At 40.9% G+C, this 19,846-nt stretch overlaps 1 protein-coding gene across 1 annotated transcript; it reads left to right on the top strand.

The window, feature by feature from the left end:
* The first annotated feature begins 1,904 nt into the window (after positions 1-1,904).
* On the top strand, positions 1,905-19,775 carry GJC3 (gap junction protein, gamma 3, 30.2kDa). Its single transcript, XM_008583456.1, has 2 exons — positions 1,905-2,688; positions 19,423-19,775. The coding sequence occupies exons 1-2, from the start codon at positions 1,905-1,907 to the stop codon at positions 19,773-19,775; spliced, it is 1,137 nt and encodes a 378-aa protein (XP_008581678.1).
* The last annotated feature ends 71 nt before the right edge of the window (positions 19,776-19,846 follow it).

The following is a 19,846-nucleotide window of genomic DNA, read 5'->3' on the forward strand; positions in this document are numbered from 1 at the left end:
TTCTCACAGATGGTGAGGCAACATATTCCTCTGGTCAATTGATACCCTTAGAATAGACCCTTGGAAGCATCTCAATCCATCCTGACAGCACAAAAGTGACCACAGTGCCTAAGCTTTGGCATGTGGCTTCTTATGTATAGTTTATAACACTACTGCCCACTTAAAATCGTTTTGTGCATGTTCCTGGTATTATAATTGGGAAGCTGATATGAGACACATTGGGCATGTCTCATCTGCTCCCTCGCTAAGAAACCCAGGTTATTGTTCTTGACATTAAAGGGAGATACCTAAGCATATGCATAGTCAGAGAGGAAACAAGGGGGGGGGGTCTGAGTTACAGAGAAGATAATTTGGAGGATCAAATCCTTAAAGAAGCAGAAAAGGAGAGACCCAAGGACACAGATTTAGAAGGGACAGTAGCCTTGGACAAGCTTAGTCTTGGACAAACATATCACCTTCTATGAGATGTTATTAAATATGAAGATCGCAGAAAGTAGTAGCTTCAGGGTTTCACATCAAAGAGTCTTTATTTTCTCTGTGGAATAGAAGGTTTGCATCGTATCTTAGTCTGTTCAGGCTTCTATAACAAAATACCTTAGACTGGTGATTTATAAACAACAGAAATTTATTGCTGACAGTTCTGGAGTGGGGGTGGGGGGAGTCCAATATCAAGGTGCTGGCAGGTTGGTGTGTGGTAAGAACCTGTTCCTCACAGACGGCGACATCTGTATGTCCTCCCGTGATGGAAGGGGCGGAAGGATTCCTTCAGCCCTGTCTTATAAGGGTACTAATTCCATCCTAAAGGCCTCACCTCTTAATACTATCACATTGGGTATGAGGTTCTAAAATATGAACTTTGGGAGGACACAAACATTTAGACCATAGCACGTGGTCTTCTGAGAGAGAAGGGAACCAGGTGTGTAAGGGTTTGGGCTAAATGGGGACAGTTTGAAATGGCTGCTGGTCATCGAGGAAGGCTGCTGATCTGGACAAAGATAAACATTGTAAACGTGGACTTGGAGATGGTATTTCAGCCAGTGAACTGAGGAATTTCTGAAATCTGCCCTGACCATGATCACCTCTCACCATGAGGGAGATAAATGCCCAAAAAACAATGGCAAAGGGAAGTCAAAACTTGAATGTCTATCTCATCAGCCCTGACTTTGACCCCAAACCCTATGGCATTTAACTCTGGTAAATTCTGCTGGGTTACCCTAAAAACGTTCCCTTTTTCCTAAGCTGGTAAGATCAGACTAGCAGAAACCTTGACACTCACTCTGTCCATTTCATCCCATCCCTGTCCAGCTCCCTAAACTAACCACATCTCAATCTTATCACCGTGTTGGGAGCAGAGGCCATCCCAACACACGTGTGAGTGCCTGACGGCATGGAGGCAGAGAGAAGCAGAGAGAAGCAGACAGCAGGAGAAAGCACGTTCCCTCCCAGCGCCAGCACTGATGTGGTTAAGGCGATGCTGGCATATGGGTAGCAACAGACCTGGCAGCATCACCCGGGGAAGCAAGAGTTTTCAAAAGGGGAGTTATCAAAAACCCGTCTTGGTCTCTGTGAGAAAGGGAAACAGGGAGGGAGTGAAAGAAAAAGACGCACCCTGGTCCTCCCTGACATTGAGAGTTCCTCTCCACGCCAGCAGTCAGAAGGGGGAGGCAGAAAAGAGATCACCAAACCTCCACACACTGGCTACTATTATTTTACATAGATTATTCCATTAACTAGTAAATAGGTGCAATCAGAGTCTTGGTGTTTGATCAGCAGATCCTCAGAGATGAGCAAATAGGATTGCCTTACTGATCTTTAGATTAGGAGCGAGAGGTGGCCTGGAGCTCCCTCTAAAGGACAATGAGCAACACACCCATACTGATGACTGTCCCGTGCTCTATAATAGGATGTGCGGCAGGTTCCTGAGGCAGCTGTTGGCTGAGGAGAGCAGGCACTCCACCCCTGTGGGCCGCCTCCTGCTTCCTGTCCTCCTGGGATTCCGCCTCCTGCTGCTGGCTGCAAGTGGGCCTGGGATCTACAGCGATGAGCAGAGTGAATTTGTGTGTCACACCCAGCAGCCCGGCTGCAAGGCCGCCTGCTACGACGCCTTCCACCCCCTCTCCCCACTGCGCTTCTGGGCCTTCCAGGTCATATTGGTGGCCGTACCCAGTGTGCTCTATGTGGGTTTCATCTTGTATCATGTGATCTGGCGTTGGGAAGAATCGGGAGAGGTGAAGAAGGAGGAGGAGACCCCATTCTATGAAGGGGACAGCAGGAGAGATGCTTCAGGGGCTGGAAGTCCCAGGCTGCTCTGGGCTTATGCAACACAGCTGGGGACCCGACTGGTCCTCGAGGGGGCAGCCCTGGGAGGGCAGTACCATCTGTATGGGTTCCAGATGCCTGGCTCCTTTGCCTGTCGTCGAGAGCCTTGCCTTGGTAGTATAACCTGTAATCTGTCCCGCCCCTCTGAGAAGAACATCTTCCTGAAGACCATGTTTGGGGTCAGTGGGTTTTGTCTCCTGTTTACTCTTTTAGAGCTTGTGCTTCTGGGTTTTGGGAGATGGCGGAGAACCCAGAAGCACAAATCTTCCCCTTCTAACTACTTCCCAACTTCAGAGAGCACCAGAAGACACAAAGAACCGACTGATAACTTCTCAGTGGTGGAAACAAAAGAGCAGTTTCGAGAAGCAGGTGAGGACATTAATGACCCTCTCTCATTCTGCCACTGATGTCTCTGTCCTGATGACCTCCTCCTAGGGCAGGTCCCTCATTCATCTGAGAAGTACAACTTCCACATGTTACAGAGTAGATAACCAGGTTCTAGGCAGATGTGTTCCCAGTGCATCTCCCAACACCCATCCCCATCAATTTGGTGATTCCTTCCAGTGAGCCAGGATGAGAGTGCTAGTCCGTTGTATCCTGTGAATATCCATTTAGGTCTCTTCCCACTTAGGAAAAATCTCAGCTTCTGCTTGATTCTCTTCTTTGCAGAGTTATGAAGACACCTGGCTTGCCTGAAGGAAATCCTATGATTGGATCTTCTTCCAACTTCCATTGAGTGTAGATTCATATCCATGACAGATTAGAAGCTGTTGAAGGATCTCGAAGGGCTTTGGTGGTCCATGCTGTCTAAAGCATTTCCTCAAAGAATTCCTGATTGTGCCTTGTCACAAGAATACTTTGGTGTCAGCATCACAATTTTCATGGTCTTGGTTCAAGAGTGAGCCAGCAGAAGCCTCCATAGCTTTGCTCTTAGCTGCCCTACTCAATAAGTATCAATTCCTACTGCTGGCATTCCTGTTGCGGAAGACAATGCTCTTTCCTCTCTTGGTGCCTCCACTTATCTCTTTTCTGTTATTCCACATTCTCTGCCCCTCTCCCTCTCCCACGTTAAAGTCTTGTAACCTATGAATGACCCTCAGCCTTGCAGCATATGTCATAGCCAGAAACTTTGGCCTTCCAAGCAAATAGAACTCAATGTTCCTTAATAGCTAGAGGAGATTTATATTTATTCAAACAGCCGGCCACATACTTTGGGAAGATTACTGTGAATTCAGGGTTTATGTTTCCTTGACCACTGGTAGCTCTGATTTCTGCTCAGTCCTCATTCTCTACTTGGTGCACTGCAGTTGTTTTATTGTCTCCAGCACAGCAGCGAATCACAGGTGGGACCAAATCCCTACTTTTTAAACTCATAACCCTCAATACCACACAGAAAAGGCAGTAGAGTTTTACTGCTGGTTGGACCAAGGGAGGTTTCCATCACAGTGTGACTCAGCAGATAATTTAAATCTGAGTATCACGCTTCTCTTCTTGAGTCTTCTTGAGTCATCTCTGTTGGAGTGTGTTCTATCCTCCTACTTTTTTGTAGAACTCCCTCTCTCTCCTCGGTTCTTCCTAGCCCACAAAGTCTAAACTAAGAGCTGTTACCTGGTTTTCTTTTCTTTTTCTGAATCCCAAGTTATCCTCAAGTAAGGTAGGAAGGCTCATTTCCAAGGAAAGACATTTGGTCCCCCAAGGGACACTTTGGCAACAACCAGGAAAATAATAATTTTCCTCCCTGCTATGCAAGTGTTTCATAAGAATCCATTATCTACTGTTTCCAGAGCCCAGCCAAGGCGACCAGGGAGAAAAGCGCACTCCATCGTTCAGAATTCCTCCGTATACTTCCCCTTTGGAAACAGTTTATTGAAATATAATTTATACACCATATAATTCATCCACTTAAAGTATACAATTAAGTGGCTTTTAATATATTTACAAAGTTGTGTGTCCATCAACACAACCAACATTAGAACTCTTTTATCAATTAAAAAAAAAACCAAAATAGCAACAAACCCACACCCCTTAGCCATTATCCCCAACCTCCCCAACCTCTTATTGTTCCCCAAATATAAGCAACCACTCATCTACTTTCTGTCTCTATAGATTTTCCTACTCTGGGCTTTTCATGTAAGTGGAACCATACAATATGTGGTCTTTTGTGTCTGGCTTCTTTCACTTAGCATAATGTTTTTGGGGTTCGTTCATGTTGTACCATGTATCAGTACTTCATTACTTTTTATTGTTGAATATTATTCCATCATTAGGATATACCACATTTTGTTTATCCATTCTTCAGTTGCTGGACATTTGGGTTGTTTCTATTTTTGGCTATAATGAATACTGCTGCTATAAACATTTGTGTACCAGTTTTGGTGTGAACATATGTTTTCAGTTCTCGGGTAAATACCTAGGTGTGAAATTGTTGCAGCACGTGGTAACTTTATATTTAACTTCTTGTGGAACTGCCAAACTGATTCCCACAGCAGCTGCACTATTTTTACATTACCATCAGTGTGTGAGGTTTCCAATTTAGCCACATCCTTGCCAACAGTTGTTATTATATGTTTTTTTTTTTCTCGTTTTTTGTTTTTTTAAATTTCAGCCATCCTAGTGGGCATGAGGTGGTTTCTCCTTGTGGTTTTGACTTACACTTTCCTAATGATTAATGATGTTGAGCATCTTTCCGTGTGTTTATTGACCATTTGTAATCTTCTTTGGAGAAATGTCTGTTCAAATCCCTTGCCCATTTTCAAATTGGGCTATTTCTATTTTTATTGTTGCATAATAAGAACTTTTAATATATTCTGGATATTAGATACTTATCAGATAAATGATTTCCACATATCTTCTCTCATTCTGTGGGTTGTCTTTTACTTTCTTGCCAGTGTTTTTTGGTGCCAGAAGTTTTTAATTTTGATGAAGTCCAATTTATCATTTTTTTCTTTTGTTGCTTGTGGTTTTGATGTCATATTTAAGAAGCCATCGCCTAATCCAGAGCCAAGAAGATTTACACCTGTTTCCATCTAACAGTTTTCAAATTTTAGTTTTTACATTTAGGTCTCTGATCAGTTTTGATTTAATTTTTGTGTATGGTGTGATATAAGGGTGAAACATCATTCTTTTGCATGTGGATATCCAGTTGTCCCAGCACCATTTCTTTTTTGTTTTGTCTTTTTCGTGACCAGTAAAGGGATTGCAACCCTTGGTGTGGTGTCACCCACACCACGCTCAGCCAGTGAGCGCACCGGCCATCCCTATATAGGATCCGAACCCGCGGCAGGAATGTCACTGCGCTCCCAGCGCCACACTCTCCCGAGTGCGCCATGGGGTTGGCCCCCAGCACCATTTCTTGAAAAGACTGTTCTCGGGCTGGCCCGGTGGCACACGGGAGAGTGAGCCGCCTGGGAGCGCAGTGGCGCTCCGGCTGAGGGTTCGGATCCCATGTGGAGACCGGTTCCCGCTCACTGGCTGAGCGTGGTGCGGGCGCAGCACCGAGGGTTGCGATCCCGTTGCCGGTCCCCGGTATGGGCGCGACACTGAGGGTTGCGATCCCATTACCAGTCAGTAAAAAAGACAAAAAGGAAAAAAAAAAGAGAAAAGACTGTTCTTCCCTCACTGACTAGTTTTGGCATCCTGGTTGAAAATCAATTGACTATAGATAAAGAAAGATGTTTTGTACTCTCAGTTCTGTTCCATTGATCTATATGTTTATCATTATGTCAGTACCATACTGTTTTGATTACTGTATCTTTATACAAAGTTTCAAAAGCAGGAAACGCACATCCTCCTACTTCATTCTTTTTCAAGATTGCTTTGGCTATTCAATGTTCTTTGAAATTGCATATAAATTTTAGGGCCAGGTTTTCCATGTCTGCAAAAAAGGCAATGGAATTTTGATAGAGATTGCATTGACTATGTAGGTCAGTATCGGGGGTATTTCCATCCTAATATTAGGTCTTCCAGTCCATAAACACATGATATCTTTTCATTTATTTAGGTCTTCTTTAAATCCTTTCAACAATGTTTAGTAGTTCTTGCTGTACAAGTCATACACTTCCTTGATTAAATTTATTCCTATTTTACTCTTTTTGATCTTATTGTAAATGAAATTTTCTTGATTTTTTCCCCTTAAGTTATTTATTAAAATTTCCTCCACTTTCATTCCTGATTTTAGTAAACTGAGTCTCTTCTTGGTCAGTGTAGCTAAAGTTTTACTAGATTTGTTGATATTTTTGAAGAAACAAATTTTGGTTTTATTAATTTTCTCTATTACTTTTCTATTTTCTGTTTCACTTATCTCCACTCTAATATTTATTATTTCCTTCCTTCGGCTTGCTTTGGGTATGGTTTGCTCTTCTTTTTGTTTCCTTAGGTGGTCAGTTAGGCTACTGATCATAGGATCTTTTTTATATTTTTAATTAATCCTGGAATATAAGAATACTGTTGATTTTTCATTTTGATCTTATATCTAGCAATCTTATTAAATTCTCTTATTATTTCAAACAGATTCTCTTGCATTTCAAAGGTAAACAATCATGAAACTGCAATAAAAGTGTTAATGAGTGTTCCTTTTCTTATAATGCTCCAGACTGGCCCAGAAATGATTTCTTCCTAGACAGCTTGAAAGAACTCAATGAGAAATCATTTAGGATTCCATAGACAATACATCAGTGGAGCTTACGTTCTGATCCAATTTGAAAGACTTGTAAAAAGTGGGTATAACTATAAAGCTTCTAGAAAAAAATCGTGATTAAAATCTATATGACTTGGTTTGGTAATGAGTTTTTAGATACAGTATCAAAAGCATGCTCCATGAAAGAAAAAATTGACATGCTGTATTTTATTAAAATTAAGAACTTTGGGTCTGTGATAGACACTGTTAGAGAATAAAAAAACAAGTCACAGCCTGGGATGAAATATTTTCAAATCACACACATGATAAGGAACTTATATCTAAAATATACAAAAAAAAAAAAACCCTTTAAACTCAACAATGAGATAACAAATAATCCAATTAATAAATAGGCAAAATATTTGAACTGATATCTCACATCACCAAAGAAGTTATACAGATGGTGAATAAGCATATGAAAAGATGTTCAACATCATTCGTCATCAGAGAAATGAAAATTAAACAATAGATACCACTAAACTACTATTAAAATGGCTAAAATCTAAAAATTGACAGTATCAATTGCTGTTGAGGTTGCAGAACAAAGGAACTTTCCTTCATTGTGGGCAGGAGTGCAAAATGGTGCAGCCACTTTGGAAGACAATTTGGCAGTTTCTTACATAACTTAATGTATGTCCCAATGTGATGGTTAATTTTAGGTGTTACTCAACTGAATTAAGGGATACCCAGATAACTGGTAAAGCATTATTTCTGGGTACGTTTGTGAGGGGGTTTCCAGAAGAGATTGGCATTTGAACCAGTGGACTGAGTGAGGAAGATCCACCCTCATGCAATGTGGGTGGGCACCAGCCAACTGGCTGAGGGCCCAGATGGAACAAAAAGGCAGAGGAAAGATGAGTTCTCTGTCTCTCTTTTCTGGGACACCCATCTTCTCCTGCCCTTGGACATCAGAACTCAAGATTCTCCAGTCTTTGAACTCTGGGACTTGCACCAGTGGCCTGCCAGGTTCTCAGGCCTTCAGACTTGGACAGACCACGCTACTGGATTACCTGCTTCTTCAGCTTGCAGATGGCATATTGCAGGATGTCTCAGCCTCTGCAATAACGTGAGCCAACTCCCCTAATAAATCCCCTCTCATATATTTCTGTCTCTATTACCTTTCTATCCTATTGGTTCTGTTCCTCTGGAGAACCCTGATAAATACACCCAGCAATTGTGTTCCTAGGTATTTACTTAACTGATTAGAAAACTAGAGCCACACAAAAACCTGTACCTGAGTGTTTATAACAGCTTTATTTATAATTGCCCCAAACTGGAAGCAACCAACATGTCCCTTAATAGATGAATGGATAAACAAGCTGTGTTACAGTTACCCATGGAATAGCATCCAGTAATAAAAAAGGAATGCACTTTTAAGCTATGCAAAAATATGGATGAATCTTAAATGCATACAGCTAAGTGCAAGAAGCCAGTCTAAAAGATTGTGTACTGTATGACTTCATTTATATGAAATTCTGGAAAATACAAAACTACAGAGTCAGTAAACAGTGGTTGCCAGGAGGTTGAGAAGGGAGATTGAAGGGATGAAGCGCAGGCAATGTTTCAGGGTGGCGAAACTATTCTATATGATGCTGTAATAATGGCTACATGACACCATACAAAATTTATATAACTTTACAGCATAAAGAATAAACCTCAATGTATAAATATAAAAGAATCATTTAGGTGGTTGGGTGATCCAGGCTGGAATGTAGGCTGACAAAATAATCTAACTGTATTACAAGTGTATTAAATAACCCCATTGAAGGAGGTGAAGGAAATGTCCTGACCAAATAACTTTGTAAGTGAGTGGAGACTGTAAGACTAAAGGCAAAAGGAACTAAGAAGAGCACTGTACTCCAGCTGGTAAAGTTATTTCCCCCAGGGGCATGGGTTAACAATTCTTAAACCACCATACACGCACATGGAACTGAATAATTAAGTAAACGGATGGTGGATGGTGAGAACCAGATTTTTCACTGTTGGAGTGGGAGGCTATAAACAAGGAGGAGGAGGCGGCTAGAATAATCCACATGACACTGGATTAGAGTTGGCGACCTCAGTATGAATTTATTTTTAGTTTACAGACGGACACATATAGAAATACTTTTAGATATGTTTATCCATAGAGGTTAGTAAACACACACATATTTCTTTGCTCTTTCAGTTGAGAGAACCTAGAAGCAATGACACACCCATAGTGATAAGCAAGCCCAGTGCCCAGAACTTGGTTTCTACTCCAATTCACCAATAAAAGGAACCAGGACTGCTTGGAAAAATGGTTGACATTAGGGGCTGGCTGGTTAACTCAGTTGGTTAGAGTGCAGTGTTATAACACCAAGGTCAAGGGTTCAGATCCCTATACCATCCAGCTGAAAAAAAAAGTTGACTTTAGTGTAGAGAGTACTAACATTAATATAACAAATGTATTTCACAGGACCTAACTTTTTAAAATTACACATAGAAATGTTAAGCTTGCAAAAGACAGGAAACTTTCCCCAGGCTAAAGTCCCTGTTGTAGATAAAGAATTGTAACATGGCAAAATTGCTGGCTCAAAGGGCAGATGTCCTTGGTACAGGTCAACCTACTGATTGATATGTTAAGAAAGTTACTTGATTGTTGAGTAAATATACTGAGGAAATTGCTGTAGGAAAAGAAAGTGTTTGCTAAGAACAAGCTTTTGTTGGTGGATCCACTTAACCTTTTACAAATTGCATTATGGAATGTCACTTTGTTTATTTCACTGATGTTACTAGTTTCCATTGTTAAAACTATACTTAGCCATAACTCTGCCCATGTCCTTGTGCTCTTTGTAATGATTAAATCAACTGAATTTTCTTGTGAAACTTCCTTGTTTTTACAATAAAAGGGAGAAGCTAACTCTGAATCAGGGCTGTCACATTCAGCTTTCTCCTCCTAATGGGGAAATTACTGAAGTATAGTTATTCCAGGCTTCTCAATGCATTCATAGTGCTTTGAGTAACCAAGTAATTCTTTTTGATGTCTCCATTACACAGGGGGAAGTGTAACACTTTAGGGCTGAGACAGAAGAAACACAGGAGCCAACTGGAAGAGATCTCAAGGGCCAAAGCTGGAATAATTTGAGCAATAAGATAAATAATGTCGTATTGGATTATAATCCAAAGTATAAAATAAGTATCCATGAGTTCATACTGACATAAATAAATAAATAAGTAAATTGCAGAAGAATGTGGATACTTCTCCCTCAAAGAGGGGAAACATAACTCCTCCCTCTTTAGGTGTGGGTGGCACACAGTGACTTCCTGCTAAAAAGTAAAATGGGGAAGGGGGAAAAGAGTAACTTTTCAGGGGAGAAACCTGTCAAACACTACCTCAGCCAGGTGATCAAGGTTAATATTAACAGTGCTGAGTAATATTGATAGCATGTACCCATGATATGATGTGGCAAGAATGGTGGTCTTCATCTCAAAAAAATCTATAACCCCAGTCTAATCATGAGAACAACATCAGATCCCAATTGAGGGACATTCTACAAAAATTTCTGATTAATACTCCTCAAAATTGACAAGGTCATCAGAAGCAAGGAGTCTTATGACTCAAATGCCATGATAAGAAATAAAAAGAAAAGGAAAAACAAGGAGTCCAAGAAAATGTCACAGTCTAGAGGAGCCCAGAGAAACATGACAACTAAATGTAGTGTGGTTTCCTGGATTAGGTTCTGGAATAGAAAAAAAGAACATTAGGTAGACACTAAGGAAAAGCCAATGAAGTGTGGACTTTTGTTATTAATAAAATGTATTAATATTGGTTCATTAGTTATGAAAAGTGTATCATACTAATGTAAGCATTAACAAGAGAGGAAACTGGGTGTGGGATGTACGGAAATTCTGTACTGTCTTTGAAACTTTTCTGTAAAACTATTCTAAAAGAAAAAGTTTATTTTAAATAGTGTTAAAGGTGGGTTACAATATTTACATTTACTAGCATAACATTCATTTAGTATTATTCATTTAGTTTTATAATAATAACTATAATTACTATTCCATTTTTATAGTAATTATTCCTGTCATCTTAATTGCAGATTTCTGTATATCTCCTTTGTTTCGGTCCATATTTTAGGCTCCCCTGAAAAACAATGATATACCAGCATGACTTTCAGTTATATTAACTGGTTACTTTAATATCTACATGTAATCCTACATTCCTCAAGTTACCATTCCAGAGTGAAATGGAATCTCTTGTGAAGAGAGTAGTGAAGATCAGAAAATTAATATTGACTCCTTTTCAGTGTTGCCAGTTCCTGAGGTGAAGAAAGCTTAATTATTGATTTGAGACCTTTCTCTTTTTCTAATACAAGCATTTAAGGCAATATATTTTCCCTCTAAGCAGTGCTTCAGCAAAATTACATACATTTTGATAGCCTGTATCTTCATTTTTGTTGTTGAAAATACTTCCTTATTTCCCTTGAGACTTTCTGTTTGACCCAGGACTTATGTAGTCTTTTGCTTTTTAATATCCTGGTATTGGGAGATTTTTCTATTATGTATTATTAATATCTGGTTTAATCCCATTATGGTCAGAGAACATACTTTGCATGATTTCTATTATTTAAAAACTTATAAGTTTCGTTTTATGATTCCAGATGTGCTTTATCTTGAGGAATTTTCCATTTGTATTGAAAAGAATGTAAATTCTGTTGCTGTTGGGTAGAATATTCTATAAATTCAGTTAGATCCATTGGTCAATGATGTTGTTTAGTTTTTCTGTATCCTTGCTAATTTTCTCTCCACCTGTTCTATTGGTTACTGAAACAGGAGTGTTGGAAGTATCTAATTATAATTGTAGATTTTTCTATTTCTCCTTTTGGGTCTGTCATTTTTTTTCTCATGTCTTATGACCTTCTGCTGTTAAACATATACACATTTGAGATTGTTATGTCTTCTTGGTAAATCGACCCTTTGTCATTATGAAAAGTCCTTTTTTTCCCAGTAATTTTCTTTGCTCTGACATCTACTTGGTGTGATATAAATATAGCTACTCTTTCTTTTCCATAGATTTATTTAAATTAGGCTTACATGGCATATATTTTCCATCCTGTATTTTAAACAAACCTATATCTTTATATTTGATGTGAATCTCCTATAGACAGCATGTTAGTTGGATCTTTTTAAAAATCCATTCAGATAATCTCTGTCTGCTAATGGTATTTTGGACAATTTCATTTAATATAACTATTCACATGTTTGGATTTAGGTTTACCATTTTATTGCTTATTTTCTTTCTACTCCATCTGTTTCTCTGCTTTCTCTTTCTCCTATCATGCCCTTTTTTAGATTATTCAAACATTTTTTAGTATCTTATGTATTGTGTCTTTCACTATATCTTTGTATTATTAGTTGTTGCCCTAGGTATTATAATAGACATAATTACCTTTTTACAGTCTCCATAGAATCAATATTTTAACATTGCAAGTGAAATATTAAAAGATTCAATCTTTACCACCATATAAGTTCGCTTTTACATTTTTGTTGTCTTATGTAATATATCTACATACATTAAAAACCTATCAGGCAATAGTATAATTTTTACTTTCAACCATAAACCATATTTTAAACATATCAATAGAAGAGTCTAGTATATGTATCCAGATGTTTACTTTTTCTATTACTATTCCTTCATTTATGATATTCTGTTTCCTTTGGTATCATATATCTCTGTCTGAAGAACCTTTAGCAATTATCTTAGAGTAGGTCTGCTGGTGACAATATTTCTTAGTTTGCTTCATCTGAAATCTATCTAGCTCACCTTCATTCCTAAAGGATATTTTTGCTGGATATAAAATTCTGGGTTAATAGTTTTGTTTTAGCACTTTAAAAATGTTGTGCCAGTTCCTTCTGGCCTCCATGAATTCTTTTTTTCTTTTTTTTTTTTGGCAGCTGGCCTGTACCAGGATCTGAACCCTTGACCTTGGTGTTATAACACTGCACTCTAAACAACTGAGCTCACCGGCCACCCTGGCCTCTATGAATTCTGATGAGAAATCTACAGTTGTCTGAATCATTGTTCACTTATTTTAAAAAAGAAAAGCATCATTTTCCTCTGGCTACTTTCAAAATTTTGTTCAAATTTTCAGCAGTTTGATTTTGATCTGAGTGTAGACTTCTTTGGGTTTATTTGGTTTGGAGCTCAAGTTTGTTGATCCTGTAGGTTTCTGCTGTTTGCCAAATTTGAGAAGTTTTCAGTCATTATTTATTCAAATATTTTTCTTGCACACTATCCTTTCCTTCTTGGAAGCTAATGACACAAATGTTAAACACTTTTGTATATTGTCTCACAGGTCACCGAGGTCCTGTTTTCTTCTTTAAAATAGTTTTTTCTCTGTTGTTCAGGTTGGGTTTCTATTGATATATCTTAAAGTTTACTGACTCTTTGCTCTTTTATCTCCATTCTGCTATTAGGTAATGCGGGGGAGGGGGATACAGTCTACAGCATTCTGCCACTGACCCTCCAAAACTCTTGTCCTTTTCATACACAAATACATTTATTTCATCCCCAAAGTCTTAGATTTAGTCCATTTCTATCAGCGAATCATGTACCTTGACTTCATGTTCAATGTCCACTGCATGCTGGTGTGGGGTCAGATCCCCAAGTCCTCGGGCAGCTCTGCTCCTATGGTTTTCCTGGTCTCAGGTCATACTTAAGTTCTCCTAGGCTGGGGTTGCATGCTGGCAGCTCCACAATTCTGGGTCCCCACAGTGGTCCCACTCTCATGGCTCCACTAGATATAATACTGATTTCTCTGCTGCAACTCTGATCCCACATTTCTGCTCAGCATTGCTCCAGAGAAGGTTGTCTGTGGTGACTCTTCCCCTGTGACAGATCTCTTCCTGGACCCCCAGGCTTTTCCATACATCCTTTGAAACTGTGGTGGAGGCTTCCAAGCCTTCAGAGCTCTGGCATTCTGTGAGCCTGCAGACCTAACACCACTTGGATGCTGCCAAGGCTTCCGGCTTGTATTTTCCAAAGTGGCAGGTGCAGCCACACGTGGGGCCAATTTAGCTAAGGCTGGAGCAGTGATGGAGCTGGGGTGCTGGTGTGGGGAGTGGCTTCCCAAGGTGACCCTGGGCAGTGAGCTCATGGAAGGCAACTTGGGCCTGTTCTGCAAGGCTATTCTGTCTCCCTAGGCCTTCGGGCCTGTGACAGAAGATGCAGCCTCCAAGATTTCTGAAATGCCTTCAATGTCTTTTCCCCCTTCTCTTGATAATCCCTTTCTTCTGTACTAATCTCCTCAGCAAAGGGTCCCTGGGCTATACCCTTGCTTTCATGGCCAGACAGAAAATTTTCCAGTTTTTTGCCCTCTTCTTTCTTTTGCATTATAAATTCTGGTTTAATTCATGCCTTTTCTGCCATAACTCAGCATAGGCTGTTGCAAGTAGCCATGCAGCTTCCTTAATGCTTTGCTGCTTAGAAATTTCTTCCACCAGGGCCGGCCTGCTGGCGCACTGCTACAGTGCACCACTTGGGAGCGCAGCGGCGCTCCCACTGAGGGTTCGGATCCCACATACAGACCGGCCACTCACTGGCTGAGCGAGGTGCGGGTGCAACACCGAGGGTTGCGATCCCGTTGCCGGTCCCGGTCCAGTACGGGCGCGACACTGAGGGTTGCGATCCGTTGCCGGTCACGAAAAAAGACAAAAAGGAAAAAAAAAAGAAATTTCTTCCACCAAATACTCTGGGTCAGCGCCTTGAAGTTCCACATTCCATAAAATTTTTAGGCATGAGCAGAATGCAGCCAAGTTCCTTGACAGTTCATAGCAAGGATGATTTTTTCCCCCATTTCCCAAAAAAACCTCCTTCTTATTACTATCTGAAACCTCCTTGGAATGGTCTTCACAGTCCATATTTCCATAAGCATTCTGTTCACTACCATTTAAAGTATCTCTAAAACATTTCAAACTTTCCCTGGTTTTCTTGTCTTCTACACTTTCACCAGCATCTAGGCTTTTTCTAGCCTATTCCTCCAAGTTCTTCCAGCCTCTCCTCAACATTCAGTTCCAAAGCTGCTTTCACATTTTCAAGTATAAGTAACACCCCACTTCTCTGGTACAAATTTTTTGCATTGGTCCATTTCTGTTGCTTATAAGAAAATATGCAGAACTGGGTATTTTATAAAGAAAATGAAATGTATTGCTTACAGTTTCAGAGCCTGGGAAGTCCAAAGTCCAGGGAACACATTTGGTGAGGGCCTTTATAGAGGTGACAGTGACCCAGGGGTCTCACATAGCAGAAAATGGCAGAGCAGAGACTAACTTCTCATGTGCTCTTCTTTTAAAGCCCTCAGAACCACGCCCATGACCATTATTATTAATCCATTCACTGGGCATGGTCCTACAATTTAACCACCACTTCAAGGCCCCACTTTTAATAGGATTTCCCACCCTCCCCCATTAAACAATGAGGATTAAGCCTCAGTGAAGTTGGGTGACCATCCAATCTACAGCAACTCCTACCTTTAAGTTTATTAATTCTTTCCTCAACTATATTGAGTCTACTAATGGGCCCAATGAAGGCATTCCTCATTCCTATTACTGTTTTTATTTCTATAATTTCCATTTTATTCTTTCTTACAGTTTTCATCTATTTTCTAAACTTACCTATCTGAGCTCACATGTTGTTTACCTTTCCCTTTAGGGCCTTCACCATATTAATTATAGTTACTGAAAATTTTCTGTCTGATAGTTCTAATATGTACGTTTTATGAGTCTGGTTTTAATGAATGCTTTGCCTTTTCAGACTGTTTTTTTTCTTGCCTTTTTGAACGTTCTTTTTTTCTTTTTTTGTTAAAAGCTGGATATGTTGTATAGACAGATATTGAAGTAAATATTTTTATGCTTGGAGATCAGTGTGCATTTACTTCTCCTAGACCTTTTGTGCATAATGGTGGTGAGGTTGTGTCAATCTAGTCAGGAGTAGGGCTAGGTCTAAAGTTTGTTGTTGCCATGGTTACCCTAAGCACTACAGGTTTCAGATTCCTCTAGGGATAACCTCTGTGTAGGGTGTGGGTTTATCTCAACAGCAGGTATGTTTTCAAGAAGTCTGTATGGGTGCCAAGTTGATGAGGGGTGAATAGTGGTTGGTGAATAGTCAACATAATGTGTTGACTTTGCTAAATCGAAGTATATTTCCTAAAATTTCCTTTCCTGTTTGGTTTTGGTTAGAGTTGGCCAAAAAGGACAAGTTTTTGTAGGTTTTGGAGGACAAAATGAAGCAGCCCACCAGTTTTACACTCAAAAGGGCTGTGCAGGGGCACTAGGTGCTATTGTAACTCATGCAGTTTGTCACTTACGAACTTGTTGGCCTGGGGAAGCAGTCTTTCCTTTGTTGATCCTTCCCCTTCTTTGATTCCTGAGCCAAGTGTATGTTTAGCCCTGTAGCAAAGGGTGTCACTTCTTTTAGCAGGGATACACACATCTTCAAAGTTGGACATGGTGAAAGATGACAAGCTCCTGGTGTAGGTTCCAGTTCATTCTTGCTCTTTCCTACTTTATGTTTTTGTTTTGTTTTGTTTTGGTGTCTGGCCAGTATGGGGATCTGAACCCTTGACCTTGGTGCTGTCAACACCATGCTCTAACCAACTGAGCTAACTGGTCAGCCCCCCTACTTTGTTAACCTTCCCTTTTCAATTGCTTGCCTTACAAACTTAAAATCATAGTGATCTGTTTCTCTGATTGAACCTTGGCTGATAAACAGATGTACAGACATTTTGTGAATTAGGAGAGAATTGTGAATTAGGAAGTCTTAATTTTTCTCAGTAAAGAAGGAAAGTCATCTCAGGAGCATGTCAGGACAAAAGACATAAAAGATTTAAATGATTATTGTGAGGAGGTAAATAATTCAGAGGAATGCAGAGACTTCCCGCCCAATATATGGGCAGACAGACAGACACACACTCGCACCACAAACACTCATGATAAACATCAGTAACTGATAAGAGCACTCCTCCCTGCTTAGTCCATATTTAAGACTCAGATTCCTTCTCAAAAGTATTCTAATTTTTTAAAAATGCACTTATTAGTTGCATAATTTAAACATTTTAAAAATAGATATTCTGTGGAACTGTTGTCAACAATCCCAAAAGAGATCTCTGGAACCCCCTTTTCAAATAATCCAGTCATACATTCAGTAACTACTTACTGAGAAAGTTATGGGAAAGGCAGTATTTGATATTGGGAAATGACAGGAATGAAAAATGTGCTAAATTAAATAAGCAGGAGCCCATTAACCTGACGCTGTCTTACTTCAAGTTCCTATACAGCAAACTGCAACCTAACTTAGTATATTTTTAATAGCAAACAGCCAAGTTTCATCCAATCAAAAACAGCTGAGCTTCAGCCAATAACTGGCAGCCAACTGATCAGACCATACCCAAATAAGACAAAGCCTCATTATAGGATAGCCAAATAAGGCAGACACATAGATGTAACCAATCAAGTGATTTCTTTACTTTGCCTCCTATAAAAACTAGCTGCTCACACTGCTGGGAAGAGCTCTCTGAACCTCTTCTGGTTCTGAGTGTTACCCGATTCATGAATTGTTCTTTGCTCAAATAAATTCTGTTAAATTTAATTGGTCTAGAGAAAAGGAATAAAGTGGGAAGAATCAAAAGCAAAGCAATTCAGAAATGCAAGATCAAAAATCACTGAAGGAAAGTAGATAATTCCCTGAAACAGGCAAGCATACATATCATTTGTTGAAAGCCTCCATGGATGTTTTTGGGGAGCAAAATGCTTGCTATTCTTCAAGGTGGGTACTGTTACATAAAAATTATCAAGGCCATTGTTTTGGACTAAGTTCCTGCACTAGGCCCCAAAAGACAAGACTAAATGTCGAAATGGAGTCACCCCTGCTAAGTTCCACATCACTTAGGCTGTGGCATGGCCCTCCTAGAAGTCAGGAGAAAGAAAAAAGTCCATTTCTAAACAAGGCAGTTTTAATCTTCAATGGGTATGATAATGAAGTTCTCTCTGCTTTAATCCTTACCCAAAAAAGACAGCCTGGAGTAACCTGATGTTAACTAAACAGGCATTTTCCTATTGTTCTGTCTCCCTGTCCCCACCCTATAAGGAAAGTAACTTTGACCAATCCACTTTTTAATAGATCTGCAACACAACCAGCACCACTTTAGACAAACCCAAGTACAAAATGGCACTGCCACCTCCTCCCCTCCCCCCTTCCCTTTATGAGAAGCCTCCTGACTTAAACAGAAACCCCTTTTCCACCCTGATCCACATTAGCATAATGGCCCTCCTTGATGGTATCAGCCAGCCCTTGGTGCACTATATAAGCTCTACTACCCCCACATCTGGTGCTGTCCCCATTTTCAGGGCAGCGCCGGGCTACCTGCCACTTTGAGCACAGCCCGGCAGATTTTCTTCCTTTAATAAAGCTTGAACGGTACCTGGCATTTCGGCTCACTTTCTTTTACTTTTGTTCTTTGTTTCTGCTTTCTTCATCCCTTTCTGTCTATAAAGCCTCCGTTATTTGTAAAAAAAAAAACTTTGGAGCACTGCTCTTACTCTGTGTCTAATGGTGCTTCCTGGCTTGATCTTCTTATTTGGCTCCCAATAAACCTTATGAAGTTACTTCTACCTGGACAGCCTTGATTTTGGTTGACAGTACCAAAAAGGCAAAGTATCTGTGAGCCTCCAAATCCTAACCACTCCCACCTAAAAAACTTGACATCCTTCTCACCCACTCTTCTGATCCCATCAGATCTTTCACAGTGTCCTCACAACAGATACAGCTTCAGCTCCACTCTCCAGGCATTGCTTTCACACCTTGGTCTTGACCTCCTCAGGTAGGATGATCAGGAACTGCTCCTGCCTAGCATCTTAGGTGACAGCCAGTCATAGCAGACCATCCTGAGTTGACTTAGGGCTACCCACAGCCCCCAGACCTCCTGAGAGTTGAACCACCTAAAATACTGGTGGGAACTCTCAAATCTGGGGAAGATCATCTAACCCCAAACTCTCTTCCCCTAACTTAACTATTAGAAAGAACCTCTATCTGCACTGGGTGTGTCCCAAGCTCTGAGAATAGGCTTCCTCTAACAGGCGTGTTTCTCACATGCTTGGGAAGAGAGGGAAATTAAGGTGGCAGGATGATCAGATAGCTCTTCAGCAACCTATGAGACTGAACACTTCCTTTCCTGATTGCCTCGCCAAAATTTCGTTCTCCAGTTCCCCCGAGTACTCAAACACCCGAAGAGCTGGTGGACCTTTGTAGGGGCAGTTGAAAATCCTGCCTTTCTAGGAGCTCAACTAGACCTTAAGGCCAGGGGCCGAGAACAGGTTCCTCTCCCTGCGGCATGAGGCTGAACAAAAAAAGGGAAGTCTTCAGGGAGCGCAAGCCTAATGGGCACAGCTCCTCTTTAGTCAAACTGCAGGCCCAGCTGCACAGACCCCCGTAGCCCAGAACTCCTTCTTGGGCTGCAACTCGCCTAGGACTCCCGAATTTAAATCAGCCCACGCGGCGGACGAACACAGCTCTCACGCCTCTAACTTGAAGGACAGGCCAAGATTGGAAGCACCTCTCTGCTTGGTTCCACCAGAGGCGGCACAGTCGCCGCACTCCTGTGCCTTGCCCACACCCCAGGCTTCTGACGTCCTGCTAGATTTCCCCGAGGGGGATTTCCGCATCTCTATGGTCGTTTGGAGGAGCCGCCCACCGTCCCGTCATGCCCCGCACTCAGGCCTACGCCAGTCGCTTCTGTCCTGCGCGAAACCCAGCGGCTCCTAGGCCCGGCTCTCCGCTCCCCCGCGCACTGGGGGGAAGGGGCACTGTTGGGGTCGGGTTTGGGTCCCCTGAAC

This window comes from Galeopterus variegatus, unplaced genomic scaffold (genome assembly GCF_000696425.1).
Source record: "Galeopterus variegatus unplaced genomic scaffold, G_variegatus-3.0.2 Scaffold2917, whole genome shotgun sequence".
NCBI classification, from domain to species: Eukaryota; Metazoa; Chordata; class Mammalia; order Dermoptera; family Cynocephalidae; genus Galeopterus; species Galeopterus variegatus.

Excerpts from the sequence above, each read along its gene's own strand:
- GJC3 (XM_008583456.1), top strand. The coding sequence starts at position 1,905 with ATGTGCGGCAGGTTCCTGAGGCAGCTGTTGGCTGAGGAGAGCAGGCAC. Across the intron at positions 2,689-19,422 it reads AGAGCAGTTTCGAGAAGCAG|GCCCAGCTGCACAGACCCCC; the intron begins GTGAGGACATTA and ends GTCAAACTGCAG.